The 13993-nt window shown below is 43.1% G+C and overlaps 1 protein-coding gene across 1 annotated transcript in view; it reads left to right on the forward strand.

The window, feature by feature from the left end:
* The window catches only part of LOC115142668 (son of sevenless homolog 1), a 72060-nt gene that overhangs the window by 19341 nt on the left and 38726 nt on the right, over positions 1-13993 (forward strand). Inside the window, 6 exon segments of the mRNA XM_029682304.2 lie at positions 2139-2270; positions 6292-6456; positions 7312-7521; positions 7752-7895; positions 8444-8554; positions 9922-10020. Of these exon segments, the coding sequence (XP_029538164.2) occupies positions 2139-2270; positions 6292-6456; positions 7312-7521; positions 7752-7895; positions 8444-8554; positions 9922-10020 (861 nt within the window).

Below are 13993 nucleotides of genomic sequence, written 5' to 3' on the forward strand. Positions count from 1 at the left end.
AATCATACAATGTGATTTTCTAGATTTTTCTTCTTATTTTGTCTGTCATAGTTGAAGTGTTACCTATGATGAAAATTACAGGCCTCATCTTTTTAAGTGGGAGAACTTGCACAATTGGTTGACTAAATACTTTTTTGCCCCACTGTATCTATTCCCAGTCATGTGAACTCTTTAGATTAGGGCCTAATTAATATACATTTAAATTGGCTGATTTCCTTTTATGAACTGTAAAATCGTATAAATTGTTGAAATTTAGGTGTTTTATATTTGGTTTCAGTATACATCAATTTTAGGACTTAAATGAATGATTTGTACGTAATAATTCTTGAAGAATATAATTTATAAATGCTTCATGAGCTTAGTTCAACTGTCGTACCCCATCAGAAGCCAAAATATAAGCTTGTTTTACTCCAATGTGTGTAAACAAACACTATATAGCCTCAAGACATGGTTAAAACTATAATGTTGATATCATGGATGGCCAGTCCTTGCATCCATAGCACTGTCTGAATTTGGTTGGTTACATTTCTCTTTCTACTGCTGATTGCTGCTTTAATGTCCCTCACAGTCACAGCATAGCATTCCGCTTCATTTTATTCTGTTAGCACACTTTTTATCGACAGCTGGTGAAGTCAGGGTTGCAGTAAAAGAGGATGTGGATTTTATGTGCCCACCCAAAAAGGGGAAATTATCAGTGTTTTTGAAGTGGATTTCTTTTAAGCTCAGGTCATTGTGTACTTTAGACGGTTTGTTTTGCACTGAGATAAAACTCAGTTTTCATTTGTATTCTTACAAATCCAATCCAATCCATTTACAAAGTGACCGGTAGAAAAGTTAAGCTATTTACGGACATGTATTTTGACTTGTATTGCTTTGACAATCATTTGAACAGAACTCACAGCATTCCCATATCTTGTTTTATTTTATGTCATTGAACAGTAGAACGTTTTCTTGCGCATCACACTGTTGCTTTTCTACAATGATAACTGACATGAGCTAATGCAGAAAACATCTGACATCTTGCTTTGTTCTGTCCATGTTTTTAGATGGCCAACCTGTTTTCACCTCTTGTTTTTGTTTTGTCCACCTTGACTCATTTTTTGCTAGCAGACGGATCACGTGAAATCCGCAGGTGCTTTTTACGGTCAATGGCCCTAACCATGGGGCATGGTAAAGTCAAACCATGGATATGTGGTCTCTTTGTACCATGTTTACTCCTCCCTTAGTTCTGTGCTCTCTCTTTCTGTTGACCTCTCCCTGTGACCCTGTCTGTATGAACTTTAACCCTTGGCCTGCCTGGGTTGGTGACTGACCACACTCATTTGTGCTTGTGTATATTGTAATTTGTGACCCATTTGAATCCAACGGATTGTGTGAAATTTGTATTGTTTGTGTACTATGTATGTACCCTACATAAGGACTACATAACGCATTCATAAAGAGCTCCTTAATACCTTTTGTAAGCACAAAATAAATGTTTGATTCCCGCAAATATACAACACAAACATTTTGTAAATGCCTAGGCCTCAGAAAGCCTATGTCAACTTGAAGTTGTTGACATAAGCGCTTATGACTTTTTATGTAGTGCTTATGAAGATGTCCTCCGTTAACTGTGGATGTATTTTGTAGTTCTCACCCTTTGTTTTTAAAGAGTTGAATGAACTCTTTACCTAACTCATACATCAAGGGAGGGACATCCTGGTAGTGCCTGCAGCAGAAGTGTGACATGACACTTGACATGTACATGTCATGCACCCGCCCTCCCATTGACATAACCTATAGATGTCCCTTTTTTAAGGGAAAAGTCCCATGTGAAACGTCTGCGACAATAAAACAATGGTGAACGCATGGAAATGCTTATGTCAAGTGTCATAGGGCAGTTTGAAGGAGGAGGAGTCATGTTTACCCCCAGTGAACGAAGACATGTTTGCTTTGCCTATTGATGCAGCATCAACAGAGGACCAGGAAATATGTAATTCAAGTAAATAAGAGATAAGGCCGGACTGCAGCCCAAATGGCACCCTATTCCCTACGTAGTCCACTACGTTTGACAAGGGCCCATAGGGCTCTGGTCAAAACTATTACACTATTGAAGGGCTCTCAATCTCCCTCACACGTCCCTCCTTTCCTCCCCTCAGGAGCGAGTGCAGAAGAGTTTCCCTCACCCTATCGATAAGTGGGCTATCGCCGACGCGCAGGCAGCCATCGAAAAGAGGAAGAGGAGGAATCCTTTGGCCCTGCCAGTGGATAAGATCCACCCGCTGCTCAAGGTAACCCATCATCCCAAATGTCTCTGGGTCATGTTCAGTAGGGCAAAGCAATTTGAAATGGAAAGCGAAAATGAACGTGTCTTACTGGACACTTTCAGCAGGATCTGACATTGCTGATGGCCCGCTGGCCAGTAAAAACATGTTGAGGCAGTATCTTCTCAGCGCATATTGTTGTTCCAGTTTACCTGCTGAGTCAGTCTGCTATTGAAAACCATTGAAAACTACACTCTGAAAAGTCATGTTATTTGTATTTGAGCAAAATGATTGGCCGTTAATTCAACCACGCTCCTCGCTAGTCAGAACTTCTTGAGCGCTCTCACTACATGACTTGATGCCTTCACATATGAGCTGTCCAGAGTACTACTCGCTAAGCTTATTTATTTTAGGGAAAGGGGTTTACAAAAGTAAAACTTCAATAGTGAACATACTAGCAAAAATAATACAATGTCTACATTGCTAAATTATATTGTTTTTTTAATACAGTATTACCATAATAACCAAATGTAGCCTATTACGAACTGAATATATACAGACCAAGCATATCAACCTAGGCCCTGCATGACCTTAATGCATTTACAAAGAAAAGGTTAACGTTGGACCCTGATTTCAGGTAGTTTGTAGCTGTTTCAAAACGTTTTGCGCCTACTGAACATGACCCTGGTGGCTAGACCAATCATAATGAAGGTCAGGATGTAGCCTAGGTCTTTAGCGCCAAGTACATTCGTCAGGCTTTGAAAATGCTGGGTGTATTCAGTGATGTACAGTGCCTTCAGAAAGTATTCACACTCCTTGACTTTATTTTCCCCAAAACATTTTTCATTTGTTGTCAAGGATCTACACAAAATACTCATGTCAAAGTAAAAACAAAATCAAATCATATCTTGATTAGATAAGTATTCAACCCCCTGAGTCAATACTTGTTAGAATCACCTTTGGCAGCGATTACAGCGGTGAGTCTTTCTGGGTAAGTCTCTAAGAGCTTTGCACATCTGGATTGTACAATATTTTCCCATTATTCAAAAAATTCTCCAAGCTCTGTCAAGTTGGTTGTTGATCATTGCTAGACAGACATTTTCAAGTCTTGTCAAAATCTTCTTGAAAATCGGTCTGTAACTAGGCCACTCGGGAACATGCAATGTCGTCTTGCTAAGCAGCTTCAGTGTATATGTGGCCTTATGAAAGGTGAATTTGTCTCCCTGTGTCTGTTGGAAAGCAGACTGAAGCAAGTTTTCTTCTAGGATTTTGTCTGTGCTTAGCTATATTCCTATACTCTTTTTATCCCCAAAAATCTCCCAAGTCCTTGCCGGAGTTGAGCATATCCGTAACATGATGCAGCCACCACCGTGCTTGAAAATATGGAGAGTGGTACTTAGTGATGTGTTGGATTCTCCCAAAACATAACGCTTTGTATTCAGGACATAAAGTTAATTTCTTTGCAACATTGTGTGCAGTATTACTTTAGTGCCTTACTGCAAACCGGATGCATATTTTTGAACATTTCTATTCTGTACAGGCTTCCTTTTCGATCTGTCATTTAGGTTAGTATTGTGGAGTAACTACAATGTTGATCCATCCTCAGTTATCTCCTATTACAGCCATTAAACTCTTAACTGTTTTAAAATCACCTTTGGCCTCATGGTGAAATCCCTGAGCGGTTTCCTTCTTCTCCGGCAACTGAGTTAGGAAGGATGCCTCTATCTTTGAAGTGACTGTGTTTATTGATACACCATCCTAGGTGTAATTAATAACTTCACCATTCTCATAGGGATATTCAATGTCTGCTTTATATTTTTATTTTACCCGTCTACCAATAGGTTCCCTTTGCGAACCATTGGAAAACCTAGCTGGTCTTTGTGGTTGAATCTGTGATTTAAAATTCACTGCTCGACTGGGGGACCTTACTAATTGTATGTGTAGGGACAGAGATGGGGTAGTCGTTTTAAAATCATATCAAACACTATTATTGCACACAGTGAGTCCATGCAACTTATTATGTAACTTGTTAAGCACATTTTTACATATTTAGGCTTGCCATAAACAAAAGGGTTAAATACTTATTGACTCAAGACATTACAGCATTACATTTTTAAAAATGAATATGTAAACATTTCTAAAAACGTAATTCCACTTTGATGTTATGGGGTGTTGTGTATTGATCAGTGACACAATCAAAATTCAACAAAATGTGGAAAAAGTCCAGGGATGTGAGTACTTTCTGAGGGCACAGTAAAAAGTCCTGAATGTTGCAAACAGGACTGTCTGTCAAGTATTCATTTATGCATCCGTTCTAGCTGTTCTACACAATATATCTGAAAGTGTTGTAATGTTACATCCTCCTGAACAGAGCCCAGTTACTGATATCTTTAAAAACATGTGTTTCACCTTTATTTAACCAGGTAAGCCAGTTGAGAACAAGTTCTCATTTACAACTGACCTGGCCAAGATAAAGCAAAGCAGTGTGACACAAACAACAACACAGAGTTACACATGGAATAAACAAACTTAGTCAATAACACAATAGAAAAGTATATATACAGTGTGTGCAAATGAGGTAAGATTAGGGAGGTATGGCAATAAATAGGCCATAGTGGAGAAATATTTACAATTTAGCAATTAAACACTTGAGTGACAGATGTGTAGAAGATGAATGTGCAAGTAGAGATACTGGGGTGCAAAGGAGCAAAAATGTATAAATAACAATATTGGGATGAGGTAGTTAGGTGGGTTATTTACAGGTGGGCTATGTACAGGTGCAATGATCTGTAAGCTGCTCTGACAGCTCATACTTAAAGTTAGTGAGGGAGATATACGTCTCCAGCTTCAGTGATGTTTGCAATTCGTTCCAGTCATTGGCAGCAGAGAACTGGAAGGAAAGGCGGCCAAAGGAGGAATTGTGCTCTCCACTTCAGAAAAAAATGTTATGAAACAGACAAAGTATTGATTGAACCGCTTTTAACGTGATTCAATAAACAAAATCAATATTTTGTGTGTTCTTTGTCAAAAATGTTCTGTTTCGGTATTGGCCACTTCTCACAGTACCTATACTGACCAATAGAGGGAGACATTTAACTATTTTGTGGAATTGGTCACTTATTGAAAATCCATGAACCTGTGATGCTTAACTAAATGTATTCACCCATGCCAAATAATTTAATTGAGATGATATTAAAGGGGCGATATGCAGTTGAAACAATAACACATTTTGGTAAAAAGCTGTGGGATGGGTATGGAGAAATGTCGAAAGCCAATATGAGGGTTTGCGCTCAGGCTAGAATGAATGGTGGCTGTAGAGTTCAAATGGTACTCTCACTCAAACCATGAAAGGGAAAATTCCAAGGAGGCCGAGATGCAAAGATTTACTTAATTTAGGCCTCAACTTTTTTGCACTTTTTGTTGTATTCTTTTACATATTGCCCCCTTTTTAAATAAGGAAGGATAGGATTCACATTTTAGAATGCGAACTAACACCTAACCATATAGATGCTTTGAGTGACCAAGCAACCTTTAAAAAAACATGTCTCTTATTGGATACCTGATAAGAATATTCCACCTATATTCTTTAGACATTTTTTTGCTATGAGCTGGTAGTGCTCTGTTTTAGAAATACACATACTGATGTGCAGCAACAACAGAATTACTTGATTGACATAATTTTAACAACACCGGTTATATAATTCTGAGCCTTGCATTAACCGTAATACATGACTTAATTAGTATTTAAAGTACCCATTGTGCCCAATTACTGTTCAATGATGTACCGGTAACTAAAACGCATAAAGGAAATCTTACCCTGCGCTTTCTGTGTTCTGTGTACCATTCAGGCCTGCACCGTTTACACTAGTTTGAAAGTACAGTGGTCAGATTGTACAGTAGTCAAACCACACTGACCCTGCTTTTTACCCATGATTCCTCTCTTCCTGGGTCATGTTCAGGAGGCACTAGGGTACAAGACCGCCAGTACACAGTAGGTATATGTGTACGTGGTGGACTCATTTTCCCATAATCCCTCTCCCTTGTTCAGGAGGTACTAGGGTACAAGATTGACCACCAGGTGTCGGTGTACATCGTGGCCGTGTTGGAGTACATCTCAGCAGACATCCTGAAGCTGGCAGGGAACTACGTGAGGAACATCCGCCACTACGAGATCTCCCAGCAGGACATCACCGTGGCCATGTGTGCCGATAAGGTGAGAGTTAACACCTGTGTTGTGCTTCACAGTGTGTTGTAATGCATTATGAAGAGGATCTTCAACATCCGCTACTATGAGATCTCCCAGCAGGACATCACTGGCCGTATGTGCCAATAAACAATTTCTAGTTTTCCAATCCCAGATTGGCCCCCTTTTTATGTTGTTATGACTGATATTAGATTGTCTTGTAACTGTTGTTGTATGGCTGGTGGCGTGTGATGGTGAGAAGTTTCAGGAACCACACTGACTGGCCAATATACAACTAAAGCTGGAGTCCGTAGGGTCATTTGTGAACGTAAGCTGATGAAGAATGCCAGCTGAATGAGGGAGAATGTGTGCCCGCTTTTGTTCGCCTGTGCGTGTGTGCGCATGCATGTTTCTAAGCTTGGGTCTCTCGGGATCCATTTCAATTCAGGAAGTACACTGAAATTCCAATTCCATGTTTTCTTTACAGAAAATGACTGAAGAAAATTGGAATTTCAGTTTACTCCCTGAATTGACTGAACTAAAATGGAATTGACTCCAACCTGGTATTGAATAATCTATGAATTTTATTTTTATTGAACCTTTATTTAACTCTTCAAGTCAGTTTAAAATAAATTCATATTTGACTGCCTTCCCCGGCCAAACCCGGATGATGCTGGGCCAATTGTGCCCTGCACTATGGGACTCCCAATCACGGCCGGATGTGATCATCCTGGATTCGAACCAGGGACTTTAGTGACACCTCTTGCACTGAGATGCAGTGCCTTAGACCGCTGCGCCACTCGGGAGCAAAAAGTGGTCCGGAACACTCTTTGTGTAATTGTTAAGAATAAGTCTCTGGCCACTTCTATTCCCCCTCATCTCCAGGTTCTGATGGACATGTTCCACCAGGATGAGGAGGACATCAGCGGTTTCCCCCTGATGGACGAGGAGCCGTCCACCAGCGAGGAGCAGACCTACTACGACCTGGTCAAGACCTTCATGGCAGAGGTCCGACAGTACCTGCGCGACCTCAACCTCATCATCAAGGTGTTCCGCGAGCCAATCGCCTCCGACGCCAAGCTCTTCTCCCACCATGTGAGTAGTGATGGAGGTACCCTCGCGTACACACTTGCGCATCTATGGTCTTCCATCAGGACTTTTTTTTGACTCTGGCCTTTTTCCACTCCTTTTCCTCCTCTCTATCACCGCTCTCACTTCTCTACTGCCGCCTTCCTGCTTTACTCTGTTCCCCATCTCCCCCTTCCACCCATCTTTCCATCACCATCCCTCTATTCTCACACGTCGCTCTCTACACTACCCTGCAGGATGTGGAGAACATCTTCAGCCGCATCGTGGACATCCACGAGGTCACCCTCAAGCTGCTGGGCCTCATTGAAGACACGGTGGAGATGACAGATGAGGGGAGCCCACACCCGCTGGTGGGCAGCTGCTTCGAAGACCTGGCCGAGGTGGGTGGGTGTGTGTTTGTGGGGGGGGGGGTGCCCAGCTTGTTTGTGGTGGGCAGCTGCTTCAAAGACCTGGCCAAGGTAGGTGTGTGTGAAGCTGTCTGTGGTAAGAAATTGCTGTCTGCAAAAAAGTGTGTTTTTGTGGAGGTGTGTGTGTGTGTGTGTGTGTGTGTGTGTGTTTACACGCGTATATATTGTTTTGGTGTGTGTGCTGTTTCTGCAAATAAATTGCTCCTGGGCACCCAAAGACTGAGCTAAAGCTTAGGCATTAGCTTGGGGAGCTAACATGAGTCTTCAGGTACCAGTGAAGGTTGCTCATTACACAAACCACTTCTGTTACACTTAAACCTGTGTCTGAAAATACATTGCTCTTGTGCACCACAACACTGTTAGTCTGCCGAGCTTAAGCTCAGGACCGAGACATTAGCCCAGGTAGCTAACACAAGTCTTCAGGTCCCAGGCAAGGTTCCTTGTCATTCACAGACCCCACTTACACCCTATGGCTGTGGCCATTGTCCTAAAACATGACATTTCATATTTTTTATTTCCAGGAGCTGGCCTTCGACCCCTATGAGACGTATGCTCAAGACATCCTACGGACTGGCTTCCACGATCACTTCCTCAGCCAGCTGTCTAAACCGGGAGCTGCCTTCTACCTCCAGGTCAGAGGCCACACCCCCCAGCCTCTGTCCACACCCCCCTGCCCCCTCTGATCCCAGCCCCTGCTGACCACACACCCCTCAGCCCCCTGCTGACCATACCCCCCAGCCCCCTGCTGACCCTGCTGACACCCCCCAGCCCCTCGCTGACCACCCCCCAGCCCCTCGCTGACCACACCCCCCCCCAGCCCCTCGCTGACCACACCACCCCCAGCCCCTCGCTGACCACACCACCCCCCCCCAGCCCCTCGCTGACCACACACCCCCAGCCCCTCGCTGACCCCCCCCCAGCCCCTCGCTGACCACACCCCCCCAGCCCCCCAGCCCCTCGCTGACCACACCCCCCCAGCCCCTCGCTGACCACACCCCCCAGCCCCTCGCTGACCACACCCCCCAGCCCCTCGCTGACCACTCCTTATCATAACCCCAAAAGTCAGGCTTGATTACTCCATTGTTTGTTTTTGTCATTGTAAACAACTGATGTATTCAAATGATGTTTTAAGAAAGTAAAGAGTTGTAATGTAATTAATCATGTACTACAAATATTAATGACGCGCTATTTACATGTGAATTTAATTGGAAGAATTTTGCTCATTAACTTTTTGGTTGGTGGCCATTCTTGGATGTGCATCTAACAGAGTTTGGCGTTTAAATTCTGACTGCTAAGGCAACCAGGCAAGGTCCACGCCAGGAAGGTCCAGAAATACTTCTGGTATCCGATTGTTCTGGAAATTCTCACATAGGAACTTCACTGTGTGGAAGGATGTTTGATATGCTTTTTACATTTGTATCGCAAACATTTTTTTTCATTGAGATGAAAGTGCCCATTTAAGCCCCTTTTAGACCTGTACCTGCCTCGTGTAAAAGCTTTTGATTTGTGATCCGTACATGATACAGACAACATCTTGGTGTCGTGGTGCTCCAAAATATGAATGAGAATTAATGTCAACAATTTCAGAATCTAGACATACTCCATATTTTCGAGCACACTACAATGAGTATAATTGCATCAAGATGTTGTCTGTATCATGTACGGTTAATGGATCATAAGGTCTTACAGGAGGCATGTAAAGGGCTAAAAAGGGAATAAAACGGCTACTTTAATAAATAAAATAAAAGTGATTTAAAATGTAAAAAGCATGTCAAACATACCTCCCAATGAAGTCCCTGTGAGAACTGCCAGAATAATCTGAGATACTAGAAATGTTATGGGCCATTTCTGGGTGGATTTTCCCTAAGGTCAGAACTTTATAAGACTTTTCCCCCCAGACCACTGTTTGCATATCCCTGGTCTATATACCTTGATAAGATTTGACACTGTATTACCTGCCCAAGTTAACACTCATCTCTGTCTGTCTCTGAACCCCCAGTCTATATGCGAAGGCTTTAAGGAAGCAGTCCAGTACGTCCTGCCCCGGTTACTCCTGACCCCTGTCTATCATTGTCTCCACTATTTTGAGATCTTAAAGGTAGGCATATATGAGCATTCCTACTGTGGTTGGTCCTCTGTAGCTCAATTGGTAGAGCAATGCCACTTGTATTGCCAGGATTGTGGGTTCGATTGCCAGGACCACCCATATGTAAAATGTATGCACGCTGGACTGGGTGTCGCTTTGGTTAAAAGCATCTGCTAAATGGCATATATTATGTTTTAATATTAGTGTATAAATAGCTTGTGTATCTATTACTGAAATGCACTGCATATGGATCAGAAAGCCTTGGTTTCTCCCCAAACGGGGACCACATGATCTGTACTAGTGTGCAATATCTGCTATCTGAACCATGTGCCCCCTCCGAGAGAGCCTTAGTGTTTGGGCTCCTTGTTCACCCTTAGGCCTAGATTTGGCCCCCACACTCCCTATTCTCCAGTGAGCCTCTTTCCAGCAAGCCATAGAGGTGGCGGCTCTCTGCAGAGGGCTAAATCGCTGAAATCCCTCTTTTTTTTTTTTTTTCTACCCCCAGTTTACTTACTGCGAGTCAAGGGTAAAGGAAATGCGGGTGTGGAGAGAAGTAGTTTCTTTCCTTGTCTTTAGACGGCATAGTCAAAGGGACAGACTTAGGATGCAAACACATGGGTTATGTTCGTTAGGCATCAAACGGACAACAGACAAAACGGGGGGGGCTACCTTTTTTTGTGCAAAATGCTTTTAAAGCATTTTATGTTGTATGTTCCAATGAACATGACCTTGGTTTCTCCATCCACTCCTGGAGGTGTGTGGTTTCTCCATCCACTCCTGGAGGTGTGTGGTTTCTCCATCCACTCCTGGAGGTGTGTGGTTTCTCCATCCACTCCTGGAGGTGTGTGGTTTCTCCATCCACTCCTGGAGGTGTGTGGTTTCTCCATCCACTCCTGGAGGTGTGTGGTTTCTCCATCCACTCCTGGAGGTGTGTGGTTTCTCCATCCACTCCTGGAGGTGTGTGGTTTCTCCATCCACTCCTGGAGGTGTGTGGTTTCTCCATCCACTCCTGGAGGTGTGTGGTTTCTCCATCCACTCCTGGAGGTGTGTGGTTTCTCCATCCACTCCCACTCCTGGAGGTGTGTGGTTTCTCCATCCACTCCTGGAGGTGTGTGGTTTCTCCATCCACTCCTGGAGGTGTGTGGTTTCTCCATCCACTCCTGGAGGTGTGTGGTTTCTCCATCCACTCCTGGAGGTGTGTGGTTTCTCCAGCCACTCCTGGAGGTGTGTGGTTTCTCCAGCCACTCCTGGAGGTGTGTGGTTTCTCCAGCCACTCCTGGAGGTGTGTGGTTTCTCTATTTTCTCACAAGGTGGCAAACGTATGTGTATCAAGCCATTCCAAGATGTAAAAACATGATTATCCTAGTTTTCGGAAAGATAATTATCTTCTATCGTTGTGCAAATGCAGTATGTAGACTTGTACCATGGCATTGTTAAATACTTGTTTCTGATTGGCTTGAAGGGCATTCTAGAGTGTGCATTATTTCCCTCAAGGGCACGGCATATCAGCACGGTAGAATTCAAAGGCTATATTTAATCCTTACATGTTCTATGTTTGAGCTGCTTTTGAAAGCAAAAGTCCAATTGAAAACATTTGCCATTGTTGAATTAGATTTTCATAGTAGCACGTCTGGTTGTTTGGTTACCAAGGAAACTAGTGAACTTTCTAGCTACTTCAGTGGATGTTGAATACATTTCTACCTGCAAATGAACACATTTTTAGCTGCAAATGTGTTTACTTATAGACATAAAAGGGATAATCAACTCGGGGCTCTATGCGTTCTCTGGAAAATAATGCTGCTCAGTGGGAGGTTAGTTCTACTCCGCTAGCACATCGTAGAACTTCCACGTCGTTCATTATTTTCCATAGAACGCATAGCCCCTACTTGATTATCCCTTGCCTGTCATGCGTTTTGTACAGGTATACAAGACTATCAAACCATAATATAGACACTGTCACTACAGATGTAAAAGGTAGGGCTTTCTGTACATTAACCACAGCATGCTAGCAACCTTATTAGTTTGGAGACTCTTGAATAAAAACTGCGAAGACGATGACATGGTTTAAGGATAGACAGAGAAAAAAGTAATTGAATATTCAATGTTTTCTCCCTGACAGTTACTTTAGGCCAGCTCACCCCAGAGCCATGTACGTGTAATATATGGCTTATACAATGCATTCAGGAAAGTATTCAGACTCCTTAAATTTTTCCACAATTTGTTACGTTACAGCCTTATTCTAAAATTAATTAAATTGTTTTTTCCCTCATCAATCTACACACAATACCCCATAATGACCAAAAAACAGGTGTTTCGTTTTTTTTGCAAATCTATTAAAAATACTGATCACATAAGTATTCAGACCCTTTACTCAGCACCTTTGCCAGCAATTCCAGCCTGGAGTCTTCTTGGGTATGAGGCTGCAAGCATGGCACACCTGTATTTGGGGAGTTTCTCCAATTCTTCTCTGTAGATCCGCTCAAGCTCTCAGGTTGGATAAGGAGCGTCACTGCACAGCTATTTCCAGGTCTCCAGAGATGTTCGATTGGGTTTATCAAGGACATTCAGAGTCTTGTCTGAAGCCACTCCTGCATTGTCTTGGCTGTGTGCTTAGGGTCGTTGTCCTGTTGGAAGGTGAACTTTCACCCCAGTCTGAGGTCCTGAGAGCTCTGGAGCAGGTTTTCATCAAGGTTCTCTCTGTGCTCTGCTCCGTTAATCTTTCCCTCGATCCTGTCTAGTCTCACAGTTCCTGCCGCTGAAAAACATTCCCACAGCGTGATGCTGCCACCACCGTGCTTCACCTTAGGTACTGTGCCAGGTTTCTGCCAAACTAGATGCTTGGCATTCAGGCCAATCTTGGTTTCATCAGACCAGAGAATCTTGTTTCTCATGGTCTGAGTGCTTTAGGTGCCTTTTGGCAAACTCCAAGCGGGCTGTCATGTGCCTTTTCCTGAGGAGTGGCCTCCGTCTGGCCACTCTACCATAAAGGCCAGATTGGTGGAGGGCTGCAGATATGGTTGTCCTTCTGGAAGGTTCCCATCTCCACAGAGGAACTCCAGAGCTCTGTCAGAATGACCATTGTGTTGTTGGTCAGGCCATTTTCCCCCGATTGCTCAGTTTGGCCGGGCGGCCAGCTCTAAGAAGAGTCTTGGTGGTTCCAAACGTCTTCCATTTAAGAATGGAGGCCACTGTGTTCTTGGGGACTTCAATGCTGCAGTAATTTTGGGGTATCCTTCCCCAGATCTGTGCCTCGACACAATCCTGTCTCGAAGCTCTACGGACAATTTCTTCGACCTCATGGCTTGGTTTTTGCTCTGACATGCACTGTCAACTGTAGAACCTTATATAGACAGGTGTGTGCCTTTCCAAATCTTGTCCAATCAATTTAATTTTACCACAGGTGGACTCCAAGTTGTAGAAACATCTCAAGGATAATCAATGGAAACAGGAGACACCTGAGTTCAATTTCGAGTATCATAGCAAAGTGTCTGAATACTTATGTAAATAAGGTGTTTTTTGCGGGGGGGGTTTTATACATTTGGTAAAATTTCTAAAAACCTGTTTTCACTTTGTCATTATGGGGTATTGTGTGTAGATTGATGAGGAAACCTTTTTTTTTAATAAGGCTGTACCGTTAACAAAATGTGGGGTAAAAATCAAGGGGTCTGAATACTTTCCGAATGTACTGTGTGTGTGTGTGTATATATATATATATATATATATATAAGGAGGGCAAGACTTGCGTGGTATATCACAAAGGGTCATGTGGTGTCAGTTGAATGTTGGTTGCCATTTTGTTCCTAGGTCTTCACTAAAGAAAGTAAAACTTAAGGGGAAACATTGGAGTTGAGGGGGTTGGGAATGAGAGAATGATGGAGAGGGCGAGTGATGAAGAACTTATTCTTTACTCAGCCCTAATCTCGCTCATGAGTTTAGCCTTATACCGACCGCATCATGATCCTTCACCGGACTCCCCCTACCAGCG

Source organism: Oncorhynchus nerka, linkage group LG15 (genome assembly GCF_034236695.1).
Source record: "Oncorhynchus nerka isolate Pitt River linkage group LG15, Oner_Uvic_2.0, whole genome shotgun sequence".
In the NCBI taxonomy this organism is placed as follows: Eukaryota; Metazoa; Chordata; class Actinopteri; order Salmoniformes; family Salmonidae; genus Oncorhynchus; species Oncorhynchus nerka.